This window comes from Neofelis nebulosa, chromosome 9, assembly GCF_028018385.1.
Source record: "Neofelis nebulosa isolate mNeoNeb1 chromosome 9, mNeoNeb1.pri, whole genome shotgun sequence".
NCBI lineage: Eukaryota > Metazoa > Chordata > Mammalia > Carnivora > Felidae > Neofelis > Neofelis nebulosa.
In genome coordinates this window covers 119,182,820-119,209,502 of record NC_080790.1, presented here as the reverse complement: position 1 = coordinate 119,209,502, position 26,683 = coordinate 119,182,820, and the positions used below count along the sequence as shown (strand labels likewise).

The 26,683-nt window shown below is 38.8% G+C and overlaps 2 protein-coding genes across 6 annotated transcripts in view; one reads left to right on the top strand and one right to left on the bottom strand.

The window, feature by feature from the left end:
• The window catches only part of RBL1 (RB transcriptional corepressor like 1), a 66,502-nt gene extending 43,063 nt beyond the window's left edge, over positions 1-23,439 (top strand). For 3 of the 5 annotated variants that reach the window (XM_058685530.1, XM_058685528.1, XM_058685531.1), the window contains 6 exons: positions 3,875-4,051; positions 5,519-5,590; positions 7,727-7,817; positions 13,196-13,344; positions 14,748-14,912; positions 17,340-18,828. In XM_058685530.1, the coding sequence (XP_058541513.1) occupies positions 3,875-4,051; positions 5,519-5,590; positions 7,727-7,817; positions 13,196-13,344; positions 14,748-14,912; positions 17,340-17,510 (825 nt within the window). In that variant the 3' untranslated portion in view covers positions 17,511-18,828. Of the gene's footprint in view, positions 1-3,874; positions 4,052-5,518; positions 5,591-7,726; positions 7,818-13,195; positions 13,345-14,747; positions 14,913-17,339; positions 18,829-23,230 lie in introns of those variants that run through there. The other 2 variants (XM_058685529.1, XM_058685532.1) reach the window with 2 other exon arrangements.
• Positions 1-26,683, bottom strand: part of MANBAL (mannosidase beta like) — a 298,459-nt gene that overhangs the window by 239,300 nt on the left and 32,476 nt on the right. The gene's annotated exons all lie outside the window — the stretch shown is intronic.

Sequence of the window (26,683 nt, the reverse complement as noted above, 5' to 3'; positions counted from 1 at the left end):
TATTTTTTGTAGTATCTTTGTCAGCTTTGACATCAGGTAATATACGTTTACCCTTTTAAAAGAAACATATTTGACCTCTTAAGAAAACATTATGATTTTGGTGAACTGTGTTTGACTCAGGCTTATATGGTGTGACTCCATTTCATGATATAACTTATATATCCTACCAACTTATGTTCTTATATCACTTTTAGCAGTTGGCCATCCTCTGAAATTTAGTGGAACTACATTGTGTTAGGTTGCTGTAGATTAGAGTTCATTGTGGGACAGGTGATTCTTGGATCTTACAGATAAGCTTAAATTATTGAAGAATTGTTATAAAAATTGGTGGAATACTGGGTGGCTACACAGTTTTTATCATAAATCCAATGTGTTACCTTTTATTTATTTTTTTAAGTAAATTCTGTTCCCAAAGTGGGGCTCAAACTCATGACTTTGAGATTAAAAGTCACATGCTCTATGGACTGAGCCACCCAGGCACCCCTTACTGTGTTACCTTTTAAATTAAGATTTGACCAGTTTCCATTATAATACATGCATTACTGTAGTATTAATGAAAAAGGACTGAAAGATTTAACATAGAAATAATTTCAATTTGCCCTACCCATTTTTACAAGCACTGTCAACTTCTGATAAGACAGGTAAGTTAATTAGATTTTTATAACCAAACATGATTCTTCTCTAAAATAAATCCCAGAACCGAAAGTACCTCTGTAGTCTACTCCATAACTACATGGCTGGCTAGCCCATTCTCAAGAATTATAAAGGAGGGGCGCCTGGGTGGCTCAATTGGTTGAGCTTCCAACTTCAGCTCAGGTCATGATCTCAAGCCTCCTGATTTCGAGCCCTCATCAGGCTCTGTGCTGACAGCTCAAAGCCTGGAGCCTGTTTCAGATTCTATCTCCTTCTCTCTCTGCCCCTACTCCACTCACACTCTCTCTCTCTCAGAAATAAATAAACGTTAAAAAAAAATTGTGAAGGAAAAAGAAAGCACTGTTTTTTGTCTTAGCATTGTGATTAGGGTTTAAGACTTAAAAATTTTAAGAAATTATCTTTCCAAATTGCTTTTGATGCAAATTTAAATTTATTTCCTCTAGTCTTTTTAATCATAATTCTTGAGAGACTTGCCATTTTCTCTACTTCCCACTGCCTCCTCTACTCTGCCTCCATGACTGCTGCCTCCACCTTGTGCCTATATAAGGCCTGTTTTTTGTTTTTGTTTTTAAAGTTTATTTATTTATTTAGAGAGTGAGGGAGCACGAGCAGGAGAGGGACAGAGGAAGGGAGAGAGAGAGAATCCCAAGTAGGCTCTGCGTTGTCAGTGCACAGCCCGATGTGGGGCTCAGTCCCACAAACTGTGAGATGATGTCCTGAGCAAAAATCAAGTCGGACACATAACCTGCTGAGCTACCCAGGCACCCCTAGTTCTGAATTTTTAATTCTGCATTTATTTCAGAATCTTGGGTTTTTTTCTTTCCATTTATTTATCTATTTGAGAGAGGGACCAGACAGACAGAGAGAGTGCAAGCTGGGGAGAGGGGCAGAGGGAGAGAGAGACAATCCCAAGCAGGCTCCATGCTCATCGAGGAGCTCAATGCAGGGCTCAGTCTCACAACCCCAGGATCATGACCAGAGCCAAAATCAAGAATCAAACACTTCACTGACTGAACCACTGAACCACTCAGGCATCCTTCTTTCCATTTAATTATAACCTGTTTGGCATAGATTAGAAACTAGAAAAACTCTATCCTAAAAGAGAATAGGATGTCTGTATAAAGAACATATGTGTCCGTGGGGCGCCTGGGTGGCTCAGTTGGTTGAGTGTCCGACTTCGGCTCAGGTCATGATCTCGCGGTCCGTGAGTTCGAGCCCCGCGTCAGGCTCTGTGCTGACAGCTCAGAGCCTGGAGCCTGTTTCAGATTCTGTGTCTCCCTCTCTCTCTGCCCCTCCCCCGTTCATGCTTTGTCTCTCTCTGTCTCAAAAATAAATAAACGTTAAAAAAAAAAAAAAAAGAACATATGTGTCCGTATCTATAGTGAATTCAAAATAACCATTCCTTGAGTAAGTTGCAGCTATTATCTATGCTGAATTCAGCGTGGTGCTGGTGTTCCAGGACTGAATAGAATGTACTCTGAATTTTTTTGTCAGAATCAGACTTCCAGAGTATGTGTTTCTTTAAGGCATTGGATCAACTCTGTAAAAGATACTTAACAAATATTACTTAATGACTTATTATTTTTAATCTTTTTAACTAGGGCCATTATCTTTTATTTTCTGTGACAAATGTAAAGTTCTGGCATCTTTCCCACTGCACTGACCCAAATGGATTCTGTTTATCTTTTGGCCAGATGGACTAGAAACAGGGGGATAGGATGCAGAAAAAATGAATTTGCTATAAAATGAATCACTTGTGGCTTTGGAGTCTACCATTTGACTATCAGATTAGTGTATTGGATAGCTTATATTTGTTTTAAACTCTTATTTGTGGATTATTTTCCTGCCAAAGATACTTTTTTTTTTTTTTTTAAATTTTGAGAGAGAGCGGGGGAGGGGGCAGAGGGAGAGAGAGAATCTTAAGCAGGCTTCATGCCCAGCACAGAGCCTGACACTGGGCTTAATCTCAGGACCCTGGGATCATGACCTGAGCCAAAATCAAGAATCAGATGCTCAACCAACTGAGCCACCCAGGCGTCCCCAAAAATAATTTGCTGTAAGGGATGCCTGACTCTTTTTCCCTGAACATTTAAATTTGAAGACTTAGTTCAAACAGAATAGTGTGATTTAGAAATACCACAGCAGGGTCACCAGTTTTTAAAACAGTAAAACATAATGCTTCCTGGATGATTGGAAGCCATTTTAGAATCTTGCAGGACCTTCAGGTCATTTGCATTAGTTATCAATTCGTATAAAAGTTGTATATGAAAGGTTCAGGGCATTGAACTAAATTTACTCTGATGTACTTAGAAACAACAAAAACAAAAAACCTTGTATCTCATTTACTTTAATATTCCATTTATGTGCTCATAAAAACAGTGTAGAATATAGGGGACATTTTTTAAATGGTTTTGCTTTCTGACTCATTCTTGAAATCAAACATTTTAGTTCTTTATTATCTGACTTTTTTTCAAAAATTTTTAAAGATTTTGGGGTGCCTGGGTGGCGCAGTCGGTTAAGCGTCCGACTTCAGCCAGGTCACGATCTCGCGGTCTGTGAGTTCGAGCCCCGCGTCAGGCTCTGGGCTGATGGCTCGGAGCCTGGAGCCTGTTTCCAATTCTGTGTGTCTCCCTCTCTCTCTGCCCCTTCCCCGTTCATGCTCTGTCTCTCTCTGTCCCAAAAATAAATAAAAAACGTTGAAAAAAAAAATTAAAAAAAAAAAAAATTTTTTAAAGATTTTACTTTCAAGTAATCTTTCCACCCAGCATGGGGCTAGAACCCCCAACCCCAAGATCAAGAGTCATACTCCACCAACTGAGTCAACCAGGCACCCCTATTATCTGACATTTTAGACTTCCTAGTAATCTTTTCTGAACAAAAAAAGGTATGGGGGATTTCTGAACACTTGAAAAATTATGTATTCATAATGATCGTGATGCAAGTAAATCTTGCATTTTAGTGTTTTTTACTTTACATAGATGACAGGATAGAGGACATCTTTTCCAAAAGAGTTTTTAAGACAGTCTTCTGAAGAGAATTAAAGTCTCCTGCCAGTGAACTAGTACTATAGAACAGAAATTTTATGTAATTTTACATACATTTATCAACAGCCTAGGTATTTGTTAATCTTGGCCTGAAAGCCCATGTTCATGGTAAGACATAAATTCGAAGAATTATTTACTGGGTTTTTTTTGCATCAATGTGCTACCTTCCATCTTAGGTCTATCATTTAGCAAGTGTACGATTACGAGATTTATGTTTAAAACTGGATGTTTCAAATGAGTTACGAAGGAAGATATGGACATGTTTTGAATTCACTTTAGTTCATTGCCCTGATCTAATGAAAGACCGACATTTGGATCAGCTGCTTCTTTGTGCCTTTTACATCATGGCAAAGGTAATGTATAAGTTGGGGGAAGCTCTTTGCCCTAGTTACCCATTTTTGAAGCACAAAGTGAAAATCTTTTGCACTTAATTGTTAGTTTGTTCAAATGCCCACTATTGTTAAGTAGTAAATTCCAGCTACTGCATCTATTCTCTGGACTCTCCATTTCATTTTGTAATAATCAGCTTTCCCACATCATAAGAATACATTGGTTGTAAAGAAATTGGAAAAGGTCTCAGAGACCATTTGTATAAATGGTTCTCCATACTATTAATGTGAACATCATTTTTACCCCCATCGCTGTGACCCCTCTCATCTAATACTTTACAATAAAATGATCATTATGTTGTAGGTTAGTAATTGAGGCCCAGAGCTGAAAGTAACTTGGTCAGTTATACAATTAATAAATGGCACCCTAGGATTTCTTATTTCATAATTTAATGAACTTATACTTCATAAAATAGCTTCTCTAATATACTGCTTTCCAGTGATTTTTTGCACCACCTCAGAAAAGCATTTTACTTTCTAGGTGCTACAACATGCTTTCATTCATAAAATAGTATATCTTACTTGCTTTTTAAAATTCTGATATACCTGAAACAATCATCTATAACTTTGGTCTGAACCATATTGACCACACTGGCAGTACTAGCAGATGTACATAGTTAAGACCTAATTCTTAAGCTTTTTGAGGCAGAGGACATGTTTTCAAACTCCTTTTGACTCCTCTCTCACAATGCCTTTAAGATCTCTATACAAAATAGAGATTAATAAATGTTATTACCTAATATTTTGTGTTTTCCATGGAACTCTCAGAGTTCAGGCTTTGCCATTTTTAGCTCATCATTATGGAAGAACAGGTTTAGTGCTAACGGACAGTAAAGCAGAGAGAAGGAGTAATTTAAGTAAATTTTATAATAACAAATAGACTGGAAGGGATACTGTTATGGATCACCAATTCATTTCCTTCCTTTTGGCCACCACCATAACTTTTCTGTCTAAGCATTAGAAACCATATAGTCTGTCCTAAAATATTAAAAACCTAATCCTGTAATAATTGTTCAGTTTTCTTGTGAATCACCATAAGACATTTTTTATCCTTTAGTAAGTGGCTACTTTACTTTTAAGAGGGTACTTTAAAAGTCAGTAAAACCAGAGACTGCCGGGGATGCGGCAGATCGGAGTTTTCTGGTATCATTCTTTTTATAAAAAGAAATGTATTTTCAGTAAAGTGATACCATAGCAATCTCAGTGCTTTTGATTAATGAAGCTATTAGCTGAGTCCCCACAGGCCACAAAGCCTGTACTTTAAAGGTAGTAAAAAAATCATAAATGGTAGTGGTTTTTAGTCATGGACTGGCCTGGGGTTAATGACTTTCTGCAGGACTGCTCTCACTGCCAACCTATAATTGAAGCTTTTGTTCAGAGCCATTTTTCTTTTAAGAGCAACTGATAAATGCAGAATTTACTTTTCCTTAGGTAACAAAAGAAGAAAGAACTTTTCAAGAAATAATGAAAAGTTATAGGAATCAGCCCCAGGCAAACAGTCATGTGAGTAACATTTTTCCTCCCGTCCAAAAATAGATTTGTACTAGTTCTCTGTTGACAAGTCATAGAAAAGGTAAACTTCTTTTATAGTTTTACTGTACTTTAGATTTTTTGGTTTAGTGGATATCATTAAACTCTAAAGAAAATTTCAGTAAAAGCCAGGAAATTGGCTGTTTATATACTCATCGATATATTTGCATATATTTGTCATGTGTTTTCCTATTCCATTTATTTGTTCATTTGTTGAGTGGGGACATTTTTTACAAAAAATCTAATGAAGGGAAGTGCCTGGGTGGCTCAATCTATAGAGCATAAGATTCTTGATCTCAGGGTGGTGAATTTCAAGCCCCACGTACTATATGGAGCCTACTTTAATAAAAAATCTAGGGGTGCCTGGATGGCTCAGTTGGTTGAGTGTCTGATTGTTGATTTCACCTCAGGTCATGATCCCAGGGTTGTGGGAGCCCCGCATCTGGCTTTGCACTGACAGTGCAGAGCCTGCTTCGGATTTTCTCTCTCTGCCTTTTTCTCTTTCTTACCCTCTGCCCATTTCCCACTTGCACACGTACTCTCTCTCTCAAAATAAGTAAACTTTAAAATAAATAATCTAATGAAAATCATCTATAATAATGCCTGGCTGGCTGAGAAGAGCACGTGACTCTTGATCTCACGGGTCATGAGTTTGAGTCCCATGTTGGGTGTACAGATTACCAAAAAAATAAATTTAAATAATAATAATATTCTCTAATTGTGTGGGACTTGATTCTCTAATGATGTTTAAAATCCCGTGATGGGGCGCCTGGGTGGCGCAGTCGGTTAAAGCGTCCGACTTCAGCCAGGTCACGATCTCGCGGTCCGTGAGTTCGAGCCCCACGTCAGGCTCTGGGCTGATGGCTCGGAGCCTGGAGCCTGTTTCCGATTCTGTGTCTCCCTCTCTCTCTGCCCCTCCCCTGTTCATGCTCTGTCTCTATCTGTCCCAAAAATAAATAAAAAACGTTGAAAAAAAAAAATTTAAAATCCCGTGAAATTTGAGGATTTATTAGCTCAAGTCTAGCTTCATTTGCCACCTACTAAGAATCTTAATGTTTGAATCTTTAAATAGATACCAAGCATATTTGATAATGTCATTTTATAATAGCCATGGTAAAAATCCTATAAAACCTTTCAGTCATGGAAATATAAAATGCTAGCCTAGTGGCTGGACACATAGTAAGTATTTAATGACTATTAGTTCCATATTGTTATTATTACAGCTGAAGAACATACAGTTGGGCTACCTTAAGGCTTTGACCACTCAGGAGCTTAGTTGCTGAGCTCTAGGGAGCATAATGACCTCTTTTCTAGCCTTGGTGATCTGCCATCTTAGGAAGAGAGATGTGATGTGATGTAGCTACTCAGATATCCCATGCTTAAGTACTGGTAGTCACACCCCCTTCTAAGAGAGCCCCACATAGAGTTTCACTTCTTTATGCTCTAAAATACATGGAAGAGCCAAGTACAAGCATTTGTTATATCCTCTGATAGGCTAAGAGTGTCTGGACCTCTTCAGAAAAATCCTTCAGGAATAGATTCTAGAAAGGTCCAGATTATCCCTAAAGATCATTAAGGTGAAGTTAGTGTGGGTCCAAAATGGACCGAGCCATAGCTTCCTAAATATCCTCTCATACCTACCACCCGTAGGATGAGGGGAAATGGATTATGCCTTTCAGCTGTCTTGGAGGTAGGAAAGAATTTAGAAGGAAGGGAAACAGATTTTCATGTGGCCATCTGAAAGGAGATGGGAATGGGATGGGAGTAGGAAAACAAGCCTTAATGAAATCAAATGATTCTTATGCAAGGAATTAAAAGGAAGAACAAGCTCAGATATTTGAAGTTGCTTTTATTTGGCAAAACCTGCTCATCAGTGTTTAGTTTTTGTAAACTACAGTGGCAGTGTTAGGTGGTAGGCTCTGTTTCCATATCCCCTCTACTAAGATGGTTGCTATAATCTATATTTACCAGCCTAGTAACATTTTGCCCTTGATTATCACCAATACAGACAAATACCTTTTAACTGGCATGACATTCTGTTCTTATTTTGGTTTTGCTTAAACTGTGCATCTTTATGACTTAGCAGTCTTTTTCCACTCTAACCTGTAGGTCTATAGAAGTGTACTGTTGAAAAGTATTCCAAAAGAAGTTGTGGCATACAATAAAAACATAAATGGTGATTTTGAAATGACAGATTATGGTAAGTTGCCCAATTTAATTTTCTATATGTAATTACCTTTGATTACATTGTACATAATGCAGTGGATGTCAGGCAGCATGGAGTTAGTGATGTAAGTGGAATGGATAATGCATATGTGAAAGCATTTGGGAAGAAACAAGTTTGAGATAAGTATGAGTCAGATGCCTCCATCCAAAGAGGTTGTGAATTTAAACCATTTTTCCCCTATTAATTGTGCTTTAGAAGAAGTTTTGTGGGGCGCCTGAGTGCCTCAGTCGGTTGAGTATCCGGCTTCGGCTCAGGTCATGATCTCACCGTTCATGAGTTCGAGCCCCGCGTCGGGCTCTGTGCTGACAGCTCAGAGCCTGGAGCCTGCTTCAGATTCTGCGTCCCCCTCTCTCTCCGCCCCACCCCTGCTTGTGCTCTGTGTCTCTCTGTCTTTCAAAAATGAATAAACATTAAAACATTTTTTTTGTTTTAAAAAAGTTTTGTAGTATACTTACAACATTAATAAAACACATAAAAGGCTCTTAGTAAATTTTAAAAATAAATCCGAATTACAGGGGAAGTAAGGTAGCTGTCAGTGATCTGCCTGGGGTGACAATTAAGGAAATGTCTTGTTCATTAATAAGTATATAAGTATTCTTCCACCACCAACAAAGCTGCCATCCTGTTGTTACCATCATGATATGTAAGACTTGAGGCACTAGGAAATTTTTTTCAAAGAAAGGAAAATCAATTATTCATATTGTCAAGGTAATTATTCCTATGTTGATAAGCTGTAAAAATGCTTCTTCTGCCCATCTTTTCCTTGTCTCATCTTCCCATTACTTAATGTGTACATGTGTAACACATGTACTGTGATGTATTCTACAGTGTGGGACATTTAGATTATTAACCATTATACATAGCTTTGTGAGGAACATCACCGTAGCTTAATCTTTGATCCATATCCTTAGGATAAATTCTTAGAGAAAATTGCCAGAGTCAAGGACTCTTTTTTTTAATCACGTAGATATCCGTGATCATTATGGTGTTTATTGGGATCTGAACTTTTAAGATCTTACTCACCAAATTTTTTTTTAATAACAATGCCCTAGAATCTGCCCTATTTAAGGATACATAAGCCAAGCTCAATTCTTTTTACATAGATATATTATTCCTGAGCCTTTTCAAGGCAATGGAAGTGTATTAGGCAGTAAAACTGAAAAAATGCATATATATATTATATGTACGTACATATATATCAACTACAAACGTGTGTATAAAATACACACACACACACACACACACACACACACACACAGCCTTTCTATTTTTGTAACACATGTTGCTCATCTGTCCCAGGTGGTTTTTCTGTCCATACAAAACCAGGCATGTGGAGTGGGGGTAGAGACAAACAGGCATCAGAGGTTAGCTGGAAAATAATGTTCTCTATGAGAAACAAAGTGACTACTAGCAAGTATCTGGCATACAAGGAGCAGTGAAGTTCAATAGATACAGTATCTGCAAATGAAATTTGAGGTCAATGAAGGTTAGCTACTCTCTACAACCTAAAGGTTTCAAATCAACTTCTGTTGTATATACATTTATTAACTAGATATTTATTAGCAAGCAAACAACATTTTTAAGATTTTACCCAATGGTGATGGCACAGAGCTGCGCAAGTATCCAGTGATAGTGGACTCAGGAATTCTGGCACCAAAAAGGAAAAAGTTGCAGTGGAGGATACAGTCAGGCAAGTTTATGTTCAGATAAGGTATGTTAAAGTTTCTCCAGCTATGGTTGGTTGCTATGACTTAAACATAACAAAGAACACCCACATAGTGAAGAACAATTCTGGTTCTATAAAATTCTTAATTAGGTATAAAATGATTACTATTTAGAAAGCACACATAGTTTATGCATCCTATATAGGTTGTCCAAACACCCAGCTGTCCAACCACCACCTCACACATTAAAGGTTCACTTGAAGCAGGTGCCAAGATTTCAGATTCAGGACTCTGTTAGCCTTAAAGCCAGGATCAAGCAAATGACATGCATCAGAGTTCAGGGCTGGTCTTCATTATCATCCATAATAGTAAAGCTCCACAGACTTCAGTGAATCACTCATCTGTATCATGATATTGTGGACAGTGTCTCAAATATATTTAAGTACTTCTAATTTCCCCAACATGCACCAACTTGAAGCATTAGGCTTTCATAACAGTCACTATTTTCATCAATAAAAACCAGATTCTTAAATTTTTAAATTGCTTTTTAATGTTTGTTTATTTTTGAGAAAGAGAGAGACAGAGTATGAGCAGGGGAGGGGCCAAGAGAGAGGGAGACACAGAATCCGAAGCAGCCTCCAGGCTCCAAGCTATCCGCACACAGCCTGACGCAGGGCTCCGGCTCACAAATGGTGAGATCATGACCTGAGCCAAAGTTGGCCGCTTAACCAAGTGAGCCCCCCAGGCGTCCCTTGAAGTTTTTTTTTAATGTTTATTTTTAAGAGAGAAAGAGCACAAGTGGGGGAGGGGCAGAGAGAGAGGGAGACACAGAATCCGAAGTAGGCTCCAAGCTCTGAGCTGTCAGCACAGAGCCCATTGTGGGGCTCAAACTCACGAACCATGAGATTGTGACCTGAGCCAAAGTCAGACTCAATCGACTGAGTCATCCAGGCGTGCCCACCCCCCCCCCTTTGTTTAATGAATAAAAACCCATTTCTTACATTGAGTATGTTAATTAGCAAAGCACTGGCCTTTGATTAAGATAAACCTAACAGAAACTCTTACAATAGCTACCTGTTGGGAATGAGCTTCCTGATCAAAATACCAATTCTTCACCATTATGTCAGCAGACCACCCTAGACTGGCATTATTGACTAGAACACTTGAGAGACCCAGATTACAGCTTAATCTCAGTAACAAATATAATACTCAAGTGTATAATGGTACACTGACAGGTTTACAGTACTTCCTCAGAGACTTGTTTTAAGGATTACAAAGAATGGTGTAAGTATGATGTTTAACACAAGACCTGCTTATAGTAAGACCTCAGTAAGTAACAGCTGTTACTTAAGTTTTTTTTTATTTTTTATTTTATTTTTTTTTGAGAGAGCGAGCATGAGAGGGGGAGGGACAGAGAGAGAATCCCAAGTAGGCTCCATGCTGTCAGTAAGAGCCCAATGCACGGTTTAATTCCATGAACCATGAGATCATGACCTGAGTGGAAACCCGGAATCAGACAGTCCACCAACTGAGCCACCCATACACCCCTATCATTTTTTAAGCAGTATAAAATTTATGGTTTTTTATTAATGAATATTTCTCTTTAAATGTTTATTTTCTTTTTCTTTTTCACGCTAATTTGTCTAAGGCCATATTCCTTATTTGCAATACTTTAAATGTTGTTGGGGTGCCTGGCTGGCTCTGTCGGAAGAGTATGTGACTTTTGACCTCAGGGTCGTGAGTTCAAGCCCCATGTTGGGTGTAGAGATTAAACATAATAAAAACAAAATACTTGAAATGTTGAGTAGGTTACATTAAAAGAAAACAGTAGAAGCAAATTCTCTCATGAGGCAAAAATTCTGTTTTCATATGAGATATATAATATTGGTAACTGCATATTGAAAATCAGGTAACTTTATTTCACATTATGCCCATCTTAAAATCACCAGGTAGGGGCGCCTGGGTGGCTCAGTCGGTTAAGTGTCCGACTTCAGCTCAGGTCACGATCTCACGGTCCGTGGGTTCAAGCCCCGTGTCGGGCTCTGGGCTGATGGCTCAGAGCCTGGAGCCTGCTTCCAATTCTGTGTCTCCCTCTCTCTCTGCCCCTCCCCTGTTCATGCTCTGTCTCTCTCTGTCTCAAAAATAAATTAAAAAAACGTTAAAAAAAAAAATTAAAAAAAAAAATCACCAGATAGACAATGAAGATATAAATAGAGCACATTTTTACTTGTTTTTATATTATGGCCATGCCTTTTAGAGTTCACAAGAAACTGCCAAAATATCACTGTTTGTTTGTTTGTTTGTTTGTTTGTTTGTTTGTTTTTTTAAGTAGGTTCCACACCCAACATAGGGCTTGAACTCACAACCACCAGATTAAGAGTTACATGCTCTGCTGACTGAGCCAGCCAGGCATCCCACCAAGGTCCCAGAGAGTTTTAAATGTTTGGTTCCTTCAAAATAAATAGAGCCCATTACTTTATATAAATATTAATGACTAGAATTGGAATGACACACAAATCTGAAGACTGTGTATAGTCTCTGTGTCCAGAAATTTCTAATCAAAGGAGGACCTTAAATAATTTTGACTGATCCATGTAGTGAGAATAACCTACAACAGCTGTTACAAAGCCAATATGGCTTGGAATAGCATTTATTAGGATGGTAGTAGGTGTTACAGGGAAAGGGGACTGTGCATAAAAAAATTTGAGAAGAAGGGCCTGGGTGGCTCAGCCAGTTAAGCATCCGACCCTTGATTTCAGCTCAGGTCATGATCTTGTGGCTCATGAGTTCAGGCACTGCGTTGGGCTTTATGCTGACAGCATGGGGCCTGCTTGGGATTCTCTCTCTTTCTCTCTCTCTCTCTCTCTCTCTCTCTCTCTCTCTCTGCCCCCCTCCGCCAATACATAATAAATAAATCAATAAACTTAAAAAGTATCGTTGTGAAAAAATTCTTGCTGAAATAGTATCTAGAGAAAAGAGTATTAGCCTTGGGGTGCCTGGATGGCTCAGTCGGTTAAGCTTCCGACTTTGGCTCAGGTTATGATCTCCTGGTTTGAGTTTGAGCCCCACGTCAGGCTCAGAACCTGGAGCCTGCTTTGGACTCTGTCTCCTTCTCTCTCTGTCCCTCCCCCACTCACACTCTGTCTCTTGCTCTCAAAAATAAACATTTAAAAAATTAAAAGAGAAGAGTATTAGCCTAAGTACATGTATTTGTATTTCTCAAGTTTCCAATTTAATTTATACATAATATAGATGGGTTTCAAACATTTTCTAAAAACATTAATTGCTTTATATAAAGATTTGTGTTTACTTTTTTTTCCCCTTAAGTTGGTTCCAAATCCAGCATGGAGCCCAATGCAGGACTTGAACTCACGACCCTGAGATTCAGACTTGAGCTGAGGATCACCTGGGTGGCTCAGTCAGTTAAGCATAGAACTCTTGATTTCAGCTCAGGCCATGATCTCATGGTTTGTAAGTTCAAGCCTCACATCAGGCTCTGCTGTCTCTCTAAATAAATAAATGAACTAAAAAAACCAAAAAAGATCTGAGCTGAGATCAAGAGTCAGATGTTTAACTGACTGAGCCACCCAGGCGCCTCTGATTTTGTTTTTATATCATAGAGTTGTGATTCAGATCACCACTTTGTGTATTATAATACATCTGTCATAACCCTGAATCTTTTAACAGAATTGGAAGATGCTACAAAAACACCTGACTGTTCTAGTGGACCAGTGAAAGAGGAAAGAGGTGATCTTATCAAATTTTATAATACAATATATGTAGGAAGAGTGAAGTCATTTGCACTGAGATATGACTTGTCAAATCAGGACCATGTGGTATGTTTTATATTTTACTATGATATGAATATTCATAGTCATAGTTAGATTACTATAAGTTTATTAGATAAGTGTTTCAGAGTTAAAGTGTCACTGATGCATTTTATAGGAGAAAAAAAAATACCAGTAATTAATTAGAGAATGATTAAAACTATCATACAACACAGACCAGAAGAAATCAGGGAAATTTTATCCGTATTATGATTATGTTGCTGGAAATTATGTTAACATATGGGCAACTACTAGATGAGAATGTGGAAAAAAGAAAACAATTCTGCTAATTTTTTCTCTTAAATTTCTATTGTAATATGTATATATGAGATAAATGTTTTTCTCAAGATAAAGAGAAAAGGAAATAAATAGGCCTGAATCATTAGTAGAGGCAACACTAAGAGATTTTAATGCAGATTTGGCAGTACTAGCAGGCCTGTGAAAACATCATCAGTGTATAAGCTGAGGTTGGTTCCCAGGAGAGCAGACTTTAGTTGTAAGAGGAACCAAGTGAAACTGCATCTAGCCAGTAGCCATATATGTGTATTTTGTGTCTCCTTTTACATTTCAAGGAATGCGGTCTGTGACTATTCTCAGAGGCCATGACTATTCATTCAACTCCCATCAGTTCCACCTCCCCCTATCATGAATATGTCTGTCATGAGCCAATTGAAACTAGTTTTATTAGCTTCAGTTGAAGATGATGAAATTATTAATTAAGGAACCATCTCTATTTATTCCTAGAATGGGAAACATTGTCGAGAATATTAAAGGAAAGTGCAGACCCTGCTTCCCTAATTCTATTTCTAAATAATTTGCATTTCAGTATTAAAGTCTTAATCATTTCACTAACAAATTTGTTCCATGATGGACCCATCCTTCTGGCTCATAGAGTTCTGTCTCTCTTTTATTCTCTCTGCTATGGCTTTGGTTATGGGGCAGGAGGTGTATGTTATGTATATAGAGAGATTATCATTGTGTTAGAATATTGATTACTCTTTGCCTCTCCTTTCTGGCTTATTCCTATATACTATACTACACTCCTGGCTTATTACCACTTCTGGGTGTCTCAGAATTCTTCAGTATTTCCTGAAAGATGCAGGAAAATAAATTTTAGTATATCTGTTAGTAACTCTTGAAAAACAAGGGGTAATGGACCATGTCTTTGCTTTTTTTCAGCCATTAATAGATTCTTATGGTGTAGCTGACACATAAGAAATGCCAATAAGAATAAAAATATGGGGGCACCTACCTAGCTCAGTTGGTAGAACATGCAACTTTTGATCTTGGGTTTGTGAGTTCAAGCCCCATGTTGGGCACAGAGCCTACTTAAAAAAATAAAGGAATAAAAATATGGTGGGATTCAAAAAAGAACTTTTATCATACAAAAATTTACTTTTGGATTATTTCAGATGGAAGCTCCACCACTCTCTCCTTTTCCACATATTAAGCAACAACCAGGCTCACCACGCCGCATTTCCCAGCAGCACTCCATTTATGTTTCCCCACACAAGAATGCATCAGGCCTTACACCAAGGAGTGCTCTGCTATATAAGTTCAATGGCAGCCCTTCTAAGGTAAGGTGTTACAACAATCTATGTACTTGTGTTAAAAATTGGATTTCATATTGCCAATTAATAATCTTTAATCTTGCTCTTTGTCTGCAAAATTACTAGTAATAAATATGAATTGGGGCATGTGGGTGGCTCAGTCAGTTGAGCTTCTGACTTCGGCAAATGTCATGATCTCATGGTTCATGAGTTCAAGCCCCACATCAGCCTCTGTGCTGACAGCTCAGGGCCTGGAGCCTACTTTGGATTCTGTGTCTCCCTTTCTCTCTGCCCTTCCCCCACTCATGCTATCTCTCTCTCTTTCTCTCAAAAATAAATATTTTTTAATTTTTTAAAACACGTAAACCCACAATATTGGTCTTCACTTTTGACTCAGACTGTTCTTTACACTTCATGTCAGCAGGGCTTTATAAAGCATTTCTTTGTAATTAATTATAGGGGTTGGATTGCTGCAGTGAATTGAAAAAAAAAGAAAATCCATTCCCTGCCTTGATCTGAATCCACAACCAGGCAGGAAAATAGATGAATAAGAAGGTAGTTTTGTCAGAATATCACAAATACCGTGATAGCAATATACACACGAGTTTTATGGATACTCAGGTCATGATCTCACTGTTCATGAGTTCGAGTTGTGTGTCTCCCTCTCTCTGCTCCTCCCCCACTCATGCTCTGCTCTCAAAAATGAATAAACATTTAAAAAATTTTGGGGCGCCTGGGTGGCTCAGTCGGTTAAGCGTCCGACTTCGGCTCAGGTCACGATCTCGCAGTCCGCGGGTTTGAGCCCCGCATCGGGCTCTGGGCTGATGGCTCAGAGCCTGGAGCCTGCTTCCGATTCTGTGTTTCCCTCTCTCTCTGCCCCTCCCCCGTTCATGCTGTGTCTCTCTCTGTCTGAAAAATAAATAAAGGTTAAAAAAAAAAAATTTTTTTTTTTAAATAAAATTAAAAAAAAAAAATTTTTTTTTTAAATAATATGAACTGTTACTGTGGCAAGTTTCCTGTGATTAAGAGCAGTGTATTCAACTGCTTCAGTAGCTTAATCCATTACTACTGATGTGATACTAGGGAAGTTCACTGCAAGAGTCCAGTGTGTCACCCTGCTTAAATACGATCTTGAGAAGGGACCAGTAAGGCAGGTGGTCAGACACAAGGAATATTGACTTTAAAGAAAAGCTTTCAAAGTGGAAGTTCCTTTGGTGATGGGATAGTGAAAAGTCTAAAAACAGAGGCCTTCTCTTATTTATGCAAACAGTTCTGTGGTTATCCTCATCTTAACTCCCGTACAGTGATGAATATGTGACAGTTATATGATTGATGTTTTCAGATACTTGAAAGGCTATCAAGCAAATATGTTTAGTATGTCTCCAGAAGTCAACCTCACTTGAGATAGAATACCTCACAGATTTGCATTTCCTCTTCATAGAAGTCGATTTCCTACAAGGATGTTTAGAAGAGATTCTTAAATGAAATCAAAGATGGGACCAGCTGACTTCTAAGGCAGTGATTTCAAAACCATAGACCAGAATCACCTGGGGGACCTTGTTGAACACGGATCTGTTCAATAGACCTACTGAATCCCAAAGCTCTGCCAGTCAGGTTCTCTAGACAGTTATGATCCACAGCTTTCAGCCACTACTCTAAGGCCTTTCTACTCAATATAGTTTATAGACCTTCAACATCAGCATCACCTGGGAACATATTAAAAATGCAGGATCTTGGGGCACTTGGGTGGCTCAGTCAGTTGAACAACTCTTGATTTCGGCTTAGGTCATGATCCCAGGGTCTTGGGATTGAGCCCCACACCTCAGTACGGAGCACACTCAGTGTGGAGCCTGCTTGAGATTCTCTCCCTCTATCCCCTCCCCTGCTCACACGTGCATGTGCTCGCTCGCTCGCTCTCTCTCTCTCTCTTCTCTCTCTGTCAAAAAAAAAAAAAATTAAAAAATAAACTTAAACAATGCTTGATCTCAAGCCTCATGCCAGCCCTGCTGAATCTGAATCTGCATTTTAACAAGATCTGCAGATGATTAGTAAGCACATTAAAGCTTAAAAAGCATCGCTCTAGGAAGAGGATTTCAAATTTCAAGGGAGCTCAGAATCACCTGGAGGGCTTGATTAAACATAGATTGCTGAACTCCATCCCTAGAGTGTCTGATTCAGTAGGTGTTAGGGTGAGGCTTGAGAGTTTGCATTCCTAGTAAGCAACTTGATATTTCTGCATCTGGTCCAGTGTCTTTGAGTACTACTGCTGTAAGGTAAATCCAGTTTTTAAAACCATGAAAAGATTAGATCTAATTGCTCTTATTAGGTTGGCCTAGATTCAAAAGATAATCTCTACCCTAGTGTTCAGCTTTGGGTAGAGTGCAGGAAAAAGCAGTTAGCTTAGTTCTTTGCTTTTTTTCCCCTTTTACTCACACATGTCCTCTATTTTTGCAGAGTTTGAAAGATATCAACAATATGATAAGACAGGGTGAACAGAGAACCAAGAAGCGAGCAATAGCCATCGATGGTGATGCAGAATCACCTGCCAAACGCCTCTGTCAAGAAAATGATGATGTTTTGCTTAAACGACTACAGGATGTTGTCAGTGAGAGAGCAAATCATTAACGTCCTTCCTGTTTCTACGCTAAAAGCACTTTCAGGTAGCAGAATGTTGGGGCTCTGTCCCTCAAAACTTTCAGCCCTGTAGATGGAAAGTATCACTGAATTACAAGAAAAATTGCACCAAAATTATGCGCTTTTTTTATGTCCAAAATTAATTGACAGTATATTTGAGTTGGATTGGAAAGCAATATTTCCAGTGCCTTTTAAATATTTTAATAGTTAAAGAATTTTTTAAACGTCTCTTTCTTGGGTTAGTTTTAGGATGAAGTAAGGAGATACCTCATAACTTTTTAGCTCACTTTTTTAAAATAAATGTCTCCTTCTATGCTTTGTAATATGAAGGTACATAATCTGTTTTTGGTAAGCACACTTTGAAATATTTCTGTTCTCACTTAATATTGAGCAGGGGGGCACATGGCTGGCTCAGTTGGGAGAACATGTGAGTCTTGATCTCAGGGTTGTGAGTTCAAGCCCCATGTCGGGCATAGAGATTACTCTAAAAAATACATATGTATATTGAATAGGGATTGGTTCCTATAGCACCTGAGCCAAAGGATGATACACCAGCCTGTCTCTGACCCACTATGGCAACTCCACATCCAAGTGCCACTACTATCCCGGGTTGTCTAGCTCCCTTCTCATGGCCTTTCTCTCTTTGAGCATAAGTAGATTCGTACCTGAGCTCCAGCTCCTTGCCTTCCAGACCTAATAAAGGTCCTCTTAGCTGATGTCACAACCTAATAAAAGGGGTACTTGGGTGCAGCTTTCCAAAGAATCAGCTGTTCAATATTCACTTTTTGTAATGTGTTTCCAGAATCTGGAAGGACATGGATAAACCATTCTTAATTAATTTTGAGAAAATGTTATGAAATGTATGTTTTTTAAACTGAAAAACTTATTTTTTTAAATACAAAATGTTTAACTTAACTTATGTCTAACCCTGGCTAATTTGACTTAGTCTAAGATTTGGCTGTAAATTAGTAACTGCTATTGTCAGGAATTTTATTTTTAAATTTTAAGAAGAAAAGTGATTTTGGTCACATTTTACTTTTCTGCAAATTATATCCTCATTTTTTGTGTAGTATCTACACATGTTGTAAACCAAATAATATCAAATGTGTCTTAAGTCCTTGTATATATTTTTATGTAGCTGTAACTATTGTGTCATTTTCATCTTCATTATTATAGAAAACATACATGAACATTTGTACAGTGACTATATAAGAAGCTTTGGACATGTTTTTATTAGTTTTCAAGACTTGATATCAGTGTACATAAAATGGTTAATAAAACATTGGAGTTTTTGAGATACTGAAAAAAACTATATTTGTACTCTTTTCTGTGTGACTAGAAACAATTGTACAGCCATCTAGAACCTAGACCTTTTTAAATATCTGCTTTATATCTTTTAAATACCTTAGTGTAACTTAAAAGTTAATGTTCCTGGTGGTTTTCAGGGGCTAGGAGGAAAATGGGGAGTGACTAACTACTTGAGTACAGGGTTTCTTTTCTTTATTCCTTTTTTTAATATAATTGTAAAATTGTCTAACATATAGTGTATAAAGTGTGCTCTTGGTTTTTGGGGTAGATTTCCACGGTTCATCGCTTACATAACAACACCCAGTGCTCATCCTAACAAGTGCTCTCTGCAATGCCCATCACCCATTTTCCCCTGCCCCCCACCCACCCCCATCAACCCTCAGTTTGTTCTCTGTATTTAAGAGTCTTTTATGGTTTGCCTCCCTCCCTCTTTGTTTGCAACTTTTTTTTTCCCCTTCCCTTTCCCCATGGTCTTCTGTTAAGTTTCTCAAGATCCACATATGAGTGAAAACTCATATCTGTCCTTCTCTGACTGACTTATTTCACTCAGCATAATACCTTCCAGTTCCATCCACATTGCTGCAAATGGCATGATTTCATTCTTTCTCATTGCCAAGTAGTATTCCATTGTATATATAAACCACATCTTCTTTATCCATTCATCAGTTGATGGACATTTAGGCTCTTTCCATAATTTGGCTATTGTTGAAAGTGCTGACTCATAAGGGCACATGTACCCCAATGTTTGTAGCAGGGTTTCTTTTGAGGGGAGGAAAATCATTTTAGAGCTTAATCTAGATGGTGGTTGTATAACATTGTGAATTTACTAAAATACACTTTAAAATGATTATTTTAAAAAAATAAAAATGTAATTTTTAAGTTAGGTGAATTTCACCTCAGTTCAAAAAATGCCTTAAACACATAAAGAAACAGGATTATTTTAACTCCTTGGAATGAATTTGTGGACCAAATTATGTTACTGAATTAAGGAAAGGGTTTCTCTCTTAGTGCCTTCATTCATATTTCTCCAGATGAAACTCACAGCTTAAAGTTCTTTTCTAATTAAGATTTTAATGTTAGATTATATTAATTCAGATTTTTTAAGAAAGTAATAATATTCCTGCTCATTTTTATTTTCTTCTTTTTTTTCTTCTTTTATACTACTTTCACTAAGTCAAAAATGTTACTAGCTGCCTACCATATTCCTGGCCCTTAGCTAGGTGCTAGGGATATAAAACTAAACCAGCCTTAGTTTTCATTCTCAAGATATAACAATTGTAACCCATTACTACAGTTGATCTTTGAACAACGTGGGGGTTAGGGACACTGACATCTCCACACACACACCTCATGCCCTGCCATTAAAGATCCGTGTATAATTTTTGACTCCCCCAAAAACTTAATTATTGACCAGAATTCCACCTTACCAATAACAAATGGTTGATTAACACATACTTTGTATGTTTTATATGTTATATATCATATTCTTACAATAAGAGGAAAAAAATGTTAAGGAAAATACAGTACTATTCTGTATTGAAAAAAAATCTGCCTGTTAAGTGGACCTGCACAGTTCAAACCCACGTTGTTCAAGAATCAGCTGTATAATGTAATAAGTATAGTAATAGAGCTCTACACAAAGAGCCATGGTATTAGCACAGAAAAGAGAATGAATTACTCTGCCTGGGCAGGTGTGTGAAGGAAATCTAAAATTACTCTAAAGGGGAAGGAGCTAAGTGGTAATTCAGTCCTTAGGGATGAATAACTGCCATTCAGAGAGCACAACCTGTAGAAAGGCCCAGAGGCATGACTGTACCATAGGTTTGGGAATTACAGGTAGTTCAGTGAGGTTGTGTGCACAGGCAAAAATACAATGCAAAATAGGCTAGGAACGTAGGCAGGGGCCTTTCACAGTTGGGTTTTCTAATCTAGGTTAAGCAGCTCAGGCTTGATCATTCCCAGTGGTTCTTAACATTGGCTGCAACTGGGGAGCTTTGAAAAATTCACCGGTGGATGGGTCCCTCCCCTAGAGTTTTTAGTGGGTTTGGGGAACAGCCTAGCATCCAGATTTCTAAATACTTCCTAGGTAAGCACCTAAGGTTGAGTTGAGAATCACTACTGTAGGCCATGGAGAGTCACTAAAGAGATTTTAATTTTAGGTGGATAATGACAAAATCTGATGTTTATTTTAGAGTAGCAATTCCCAAATTTGCCCAAGGATGAGAATTACCTGAGCCACATGATAACAATACAGATTCTTAGGTCCTGCCCTTTACCATGGAATGATCATCTCCAGAAATTTTGTTGAACTGTTAACCTCTGTTCCAAGTGATAGTCACCCCCAAGTAAGTTAGAGACCTGGTAGTGCTTCTCAAATTTAATGTGCATAGGAATCACCAGGGATTGTTGATCCTGGTAAAACTCAGATCCTGATTCAGTAGATCTGAGGTTGGGCCTAATATTCTGCTTTTCTAGCAAGCTCCCTTAACGCCAATGCTGCTAGTCCAAGGACTACACTTTGAATAGCAAGGTTTAGGAATCTGAAGCTGTGGAGAGGCTGGAGGAGAGGATGGTTAGACTGATATGAGACACAAATTTGTAGCTCTTAATTTTGGAGTAATTTTGTCCCTTTAAGGGACATTTGGCAATGATTGGAGGCATTTTTGCATTTTTGGTTATCGCAATTCAGGGGCGAGCGTGCACCAGTCCCTGAATTAAGTAAACACCTGTCAAGAAGAGCTGTACACTTTCGGATGCTGGTAGTGGGGACAGAGAGTCACCTGACTGAGCATGTATGGGGTCACAGTCAGGGATGACTTTCCAGGAAGGATTAATGATGATAGATTCCAGGTCGGGTAACTAATATATATGTGAGGTCATTTGGCATCAATGACAGACCCTTAATATGTTAAGAAAATGTTCAGGAGGTTTCAGATCCTCAGATCCTACATCTAGGCAATAGTCCCATCAAAATTCCCAATGGTAAGAATCACTGTTGAAGATTTATAAACCATACAGATTCAATAGGATGATGCACAGTTTTGTTAAGCATCCCAGGCTGTTCTTACCATGGAAGTCTGAAGCCAGCAGAAGAGTATAATGGCCAAGAGTATGGAGATCCAGGTTCAAATATCCTCCTTGACGCTGCACTGCCAAACCAAATTGAATGTTACTTCAGTTAGGTCATCATCACTTCGGGAAATAATTAATTATAGAAAATCACATTTATTGTAGAGAAATAAGAAGATACATAAACAAAAGCAAAACAAACTATAGTCCCAGCACTCAGACGTCATCTTTCTAAAGATTTTATTTTTGAGTAATCTGTACACATGACGTGGGGCTTGAACTCATAACTCTGAGATGAAGAGTCTCACACTCCACCAACAGAACCAACCAGGCACTCCTAAAAATTTGTTAAATTTAAAAAGATGACCTCTTTAATAAAATCGGCCAGAGCTTGTTTTAATAAACAAACGACCTCAAGGGCGCCTGGCTGGCTCAGTTAGTGGAGCATGATACTCTTGATCTCAGGGTTGTGAGTTCCATCCCCACATCGAGTGTAGAGATTACTTAAAAAAATCTTTAGGGGGGCCTGGGTGGTTCAATCGGCTAAGTGTCTGGCTTTGGTTCAGGCCATGATCTTGGGGTTCATGAGTTTGAGCCCCGAATCAGGTATGCTGGAGCCCCAGTTCTGGTGAGCATGAGTCCCTCTTCTCTCTCTCCCCGCCCCCCCCCCTCAGACCCTAGTCGCTTGTGCCCTCGTTCTCTCAAAATAAATAAAAATCTTAAAAAAATGTATTACAATTATTTTTCACATGAAAATGTGTAAGTCTTAAGTTGTATATGCTACACTGAATTTTTTCCAGCTTTGTTGGGGTATAATTTACATAGAGTAAGATGTACCCATTTTCAGTATACAGTTTGATGAATTTTAATAATAGTATATAGTTGTATAACTACCACCACAATCCATATGTAGAATATTTCCAGGGGCACCTGGGTGGCTCAGTTGGTTGAGCGTCCAACTTCGGCTCAGGTCATGATCTCACAGTTCGTGAGTTCAAGCCCCACGTTGGGCTCTGTGCTGACAGCTCAGAGCCTGGAGCCTGCTTCAGATTCTGTGTCTCCCTCTCTGCCCCTTCCCCTTTCATGCTCTGTCTCTCTCTGTCTTTCAAAAATGAATAAACATTTAAAAAAAAAAATTCCATCACTTCAAAACATTCTCTTGTGCCCTCTGATCTTCCCTGCCCTCCCCACATCCTTCCCACCACACACTCTACTCAGTCAACTGTTGACTCTTTTTTCATTATAGTTTTGCCTTTTCTAGACTTTAATATAAAATATATGTATGCACAGTATGTAACCTTTTGTTTGTTATTTGTTGTTTTAATTTTTTTTAGTATTTATTTATATTTGAAGGAGAGAGAGACAGAGCATGAATGGGGAGAGGCAGAGAGAAAGGGAGGAAGACACAGAATCCAAAGCAGGCTCCAGGCTCCAAACTGCCAGCACAGAGCCCAGCATGGGGCTTGAATCCATGAGCCACAAGATCATGACCTGAGCTCAAGTCGGACGCCCAACCAACAGAGCCACCCAGGTGCCCCTTTTTAAAAAAAATTTTTAATGTTTATTTATTTTAAGAGAGAGAGTACACAAGCAGGGGAGGGGCAGGGGGAAAGAGAGGGGGAGAGGGGGAGAGAGAGGAGGAGGGAGGGAAAGAGAGGGGGAGGGAGGGAGAGAGAGGTAGAGAAAGGACCCCAAGCAGGCTCTGTGGTAGCCTGAACCATGAGATCATGACCTGAGCCAAAATCAAGAGTCGGATGCTTAACCAACTGAGGAACCCAGGCGCCCCAGTATGTAACCTTTTGTATTTGAGTTCTGTCACTTAGTGTAATGTTTCTGAGATTCATTAATGTTGTATGTGTAGATAATTTCTTTCTATTGCTAAATAACTGCCCATACTATGGATTGTTAACAAAAACAGGCACCTGCGTGGCTCAGTCGGTTAAGCGACTGACCAGCTCAGGTCATGATCTTGCCGTTTCGAGCCCTGCGTCAGGCTCTCTGCTGACAGCTCAGAGCCTGGAGCCGGTTTAGATTCTGTGCCTCCCTCTCTCTCTCTGCCCCTTCCCCACTCATGCTCTTTCTCTCTCAAAAATAAATAAACATTAAAAAAAACAAAACAGAGGCCCAAAATAGTGTTACTTAGACCAAGTTCCCAAATCAATGCTTAATTAATACATAATCTAATTGCAGTTTCAAGTTCCCCTAGAAATGTAGTCTTAACTGGTCAGTCAGGAATTTTTCAATTCCTGCCAATCAGGCAGGCACCTGGGTCCTCTTTTCCCCTCAAAGTGAAATGAGGTAGTCTGCATGATAAGACACCTTGCTTTTCCCCCTAAAAAACAGCCTTGCCAGGAACACTTCTTTTCTTCTGCTAATAACTTTCTTGCCCCACCATCCTATAAGAACGTTCTCCATTTTGAGGTGCACATGGGTGGCTCAGTTGGTTAAGCCTCGGGCTCTTGATTTCCGCTCAGGTCATGATCTCACAGTTGGTAGGTTTGAGCCCCGCATCAGGCTCCGTGCCGAATGTGGAGCTTGCTTGGGATTCTCTCTCTTCCTCTCTCTCTGCCACTCCCCTGCTTATGCATGCTCGCTCGCTCTCTCTCAAGAATAAATAAATAAATTTTAAAAAGACAAAAAAACCTTTCCATTCTGTACTACACCATGGAGCACCTCTTTTGCTAGATGAGGTGCTGCCTGATTCATGAATCATTTAATAAATCCAGTTAAATCTTTAAATTTACTTGGTTGATTTTGTTATTTACCAGATTATACATACACCACAATTCATTTATCTATTTGCCAGTTGATGGACATTTGGGTTGTTTCTAGTTTTGTGTTACTAATAATTATGAATATCTGCATCCAAGTCTTTGTACTTATATTTTTATTTCTTTTATTATTTTATGAATTGGATTGCTGGGTCAAATGGCAAATATATGTGTAACTTCATAAAGTAATGACATGTCCTTTTTCAAAGTAGACCATTTTGAATTCTCACCAGCAGTGTATAAGGGTTCCATTTGTGGGGTGCTTAACTGGCTTAGTCGGTAGAGTGCAACTCTTGATCTTGGCATTGTGGGTTCAAGCCCCACATACAGTGTAGAGATTACCTAAAAAAGAAAAAAATCTTAAAACAAAAAAAAAGAGTTCCACTTGCTCCACATTCTGGCCACCTCTTGATGTGAATCTTGCTAGACTTTTTTCAATACATATATTATGTATTTTTTTTAGTAAGAAATGGATCATATATCCATTTATATCACATACTATGGCAGATTTATCATTGTAATGTCTAAATTATGCCCCAAGATGATTCTTTTTCTTTTGTTTTTTAAAAGTTTATTTATTTATTTTGAGAGAGAGAGAGAGCACATGCACACATGAGTGGGGGAGGGGCAGAGACAGAGGGAGAGAGAGAATCCCAGTCTCCCTTCTGTCAGCACAGAACCCAATGTGGGGCTCAAACTCACAAACTGTGAGATCATGACCTGAGCCGAAATCAAGAGTCTGATTCAACCAACTGAGCCATCCAGACGCTCCGACAATTCTTTCTCCCTCTCTCTCTCTCTCTCTCTCTTTTTTTTTTTTTTTTTTTTGAGAGAGAGAGAGAGACAGAGTGCCTGAGCCCGGGCACCCAAGAAAGGACAGGCAGAGGAAAGAGAAAGAGAGAATCTTAAGCAGGCTCCACACCCAGCATGGAGCCGGATGTGGGGCTCTGTCCCAGGACCCAGAGGTCATGACCTGAGCCAAAACCAAGAATTGGATGTTTAACTGACTCACTTAGGCTCCCCTTCTGTAACAATTCTAATGGTTATGTTCCAATGTATGGATGTATCATCACTTACCTTATTTTATCATCAAACAAGAAAAGATTAAAAGGGTGTTTGGGAGGTTTTTTGTTTGAATGTGTTTCAAATATTAGAACTGAGGGTTGATGGGGGGTGGGAAGGAGGGGAAAGTGGGTGATGGGCATTGAGGAGGGCACCTGTTGGGATGAGCACTGGCTGTTGTATGGAAACCAATTTGACAATACATTTCATATTTTAAAAAATAATAATATGTATGGAGCATTTTCTATGTGCCAGACTCAATTCTCATAAAATCCTATAAGAAAACTTTTGTACAAAATTGGAAATTAAAGGCAGTGGCTGGCTGACTAAGTTGGTAGAGCATGTGACTCTTGATCTCTGGGTTGTGAGTTAAGCCTCTTGTTGGAAATAGAGCTTACTTTAAAAAAAAAAAAAAAAAAGGGACAGTCCTATTGTTGTGCAATCAATCTTCAGAATTTTTCATCTTGCAAAACCGAAACTATACCCATTAAACAACTTTCCTTTTCTCCTCTCCCTGGTTCCTGGAAACCACCATTCTAATTTCTATTAGTTAGACTACTCCAGATACCACATTACATATAAGTGGAATAATGTGGAAATGTTGGCATTCGGAGCAAATGGTCAAGAAAGAATTCTTGAGATGTCTTCAGTGCAAAAAGGTGGTTTTATTGGGGTGCCTGGGTAGCTCAGTCAGTTGAGCACCCAACTCTTGATTTCAGCTCAGGTCATGATACCAAGGTCATGGGATCAAGCCCCACGCCAGGCTCCTTGCTGAATGTAGAGCCTGCTTAAGATTCTCTGTCCCTCCCTTTGCCCCTCTCCCCTGCTCACAAGCTCACTTTCTCTTTCTAAAAATAAAAAGGTGGTTTTATTAAAACACGGGTCCAGACTCGTTGACAGAAAGAGCTGCACTGGGGTTGTGATGGGTGACTGATTATATATTTTCAAGTTGGG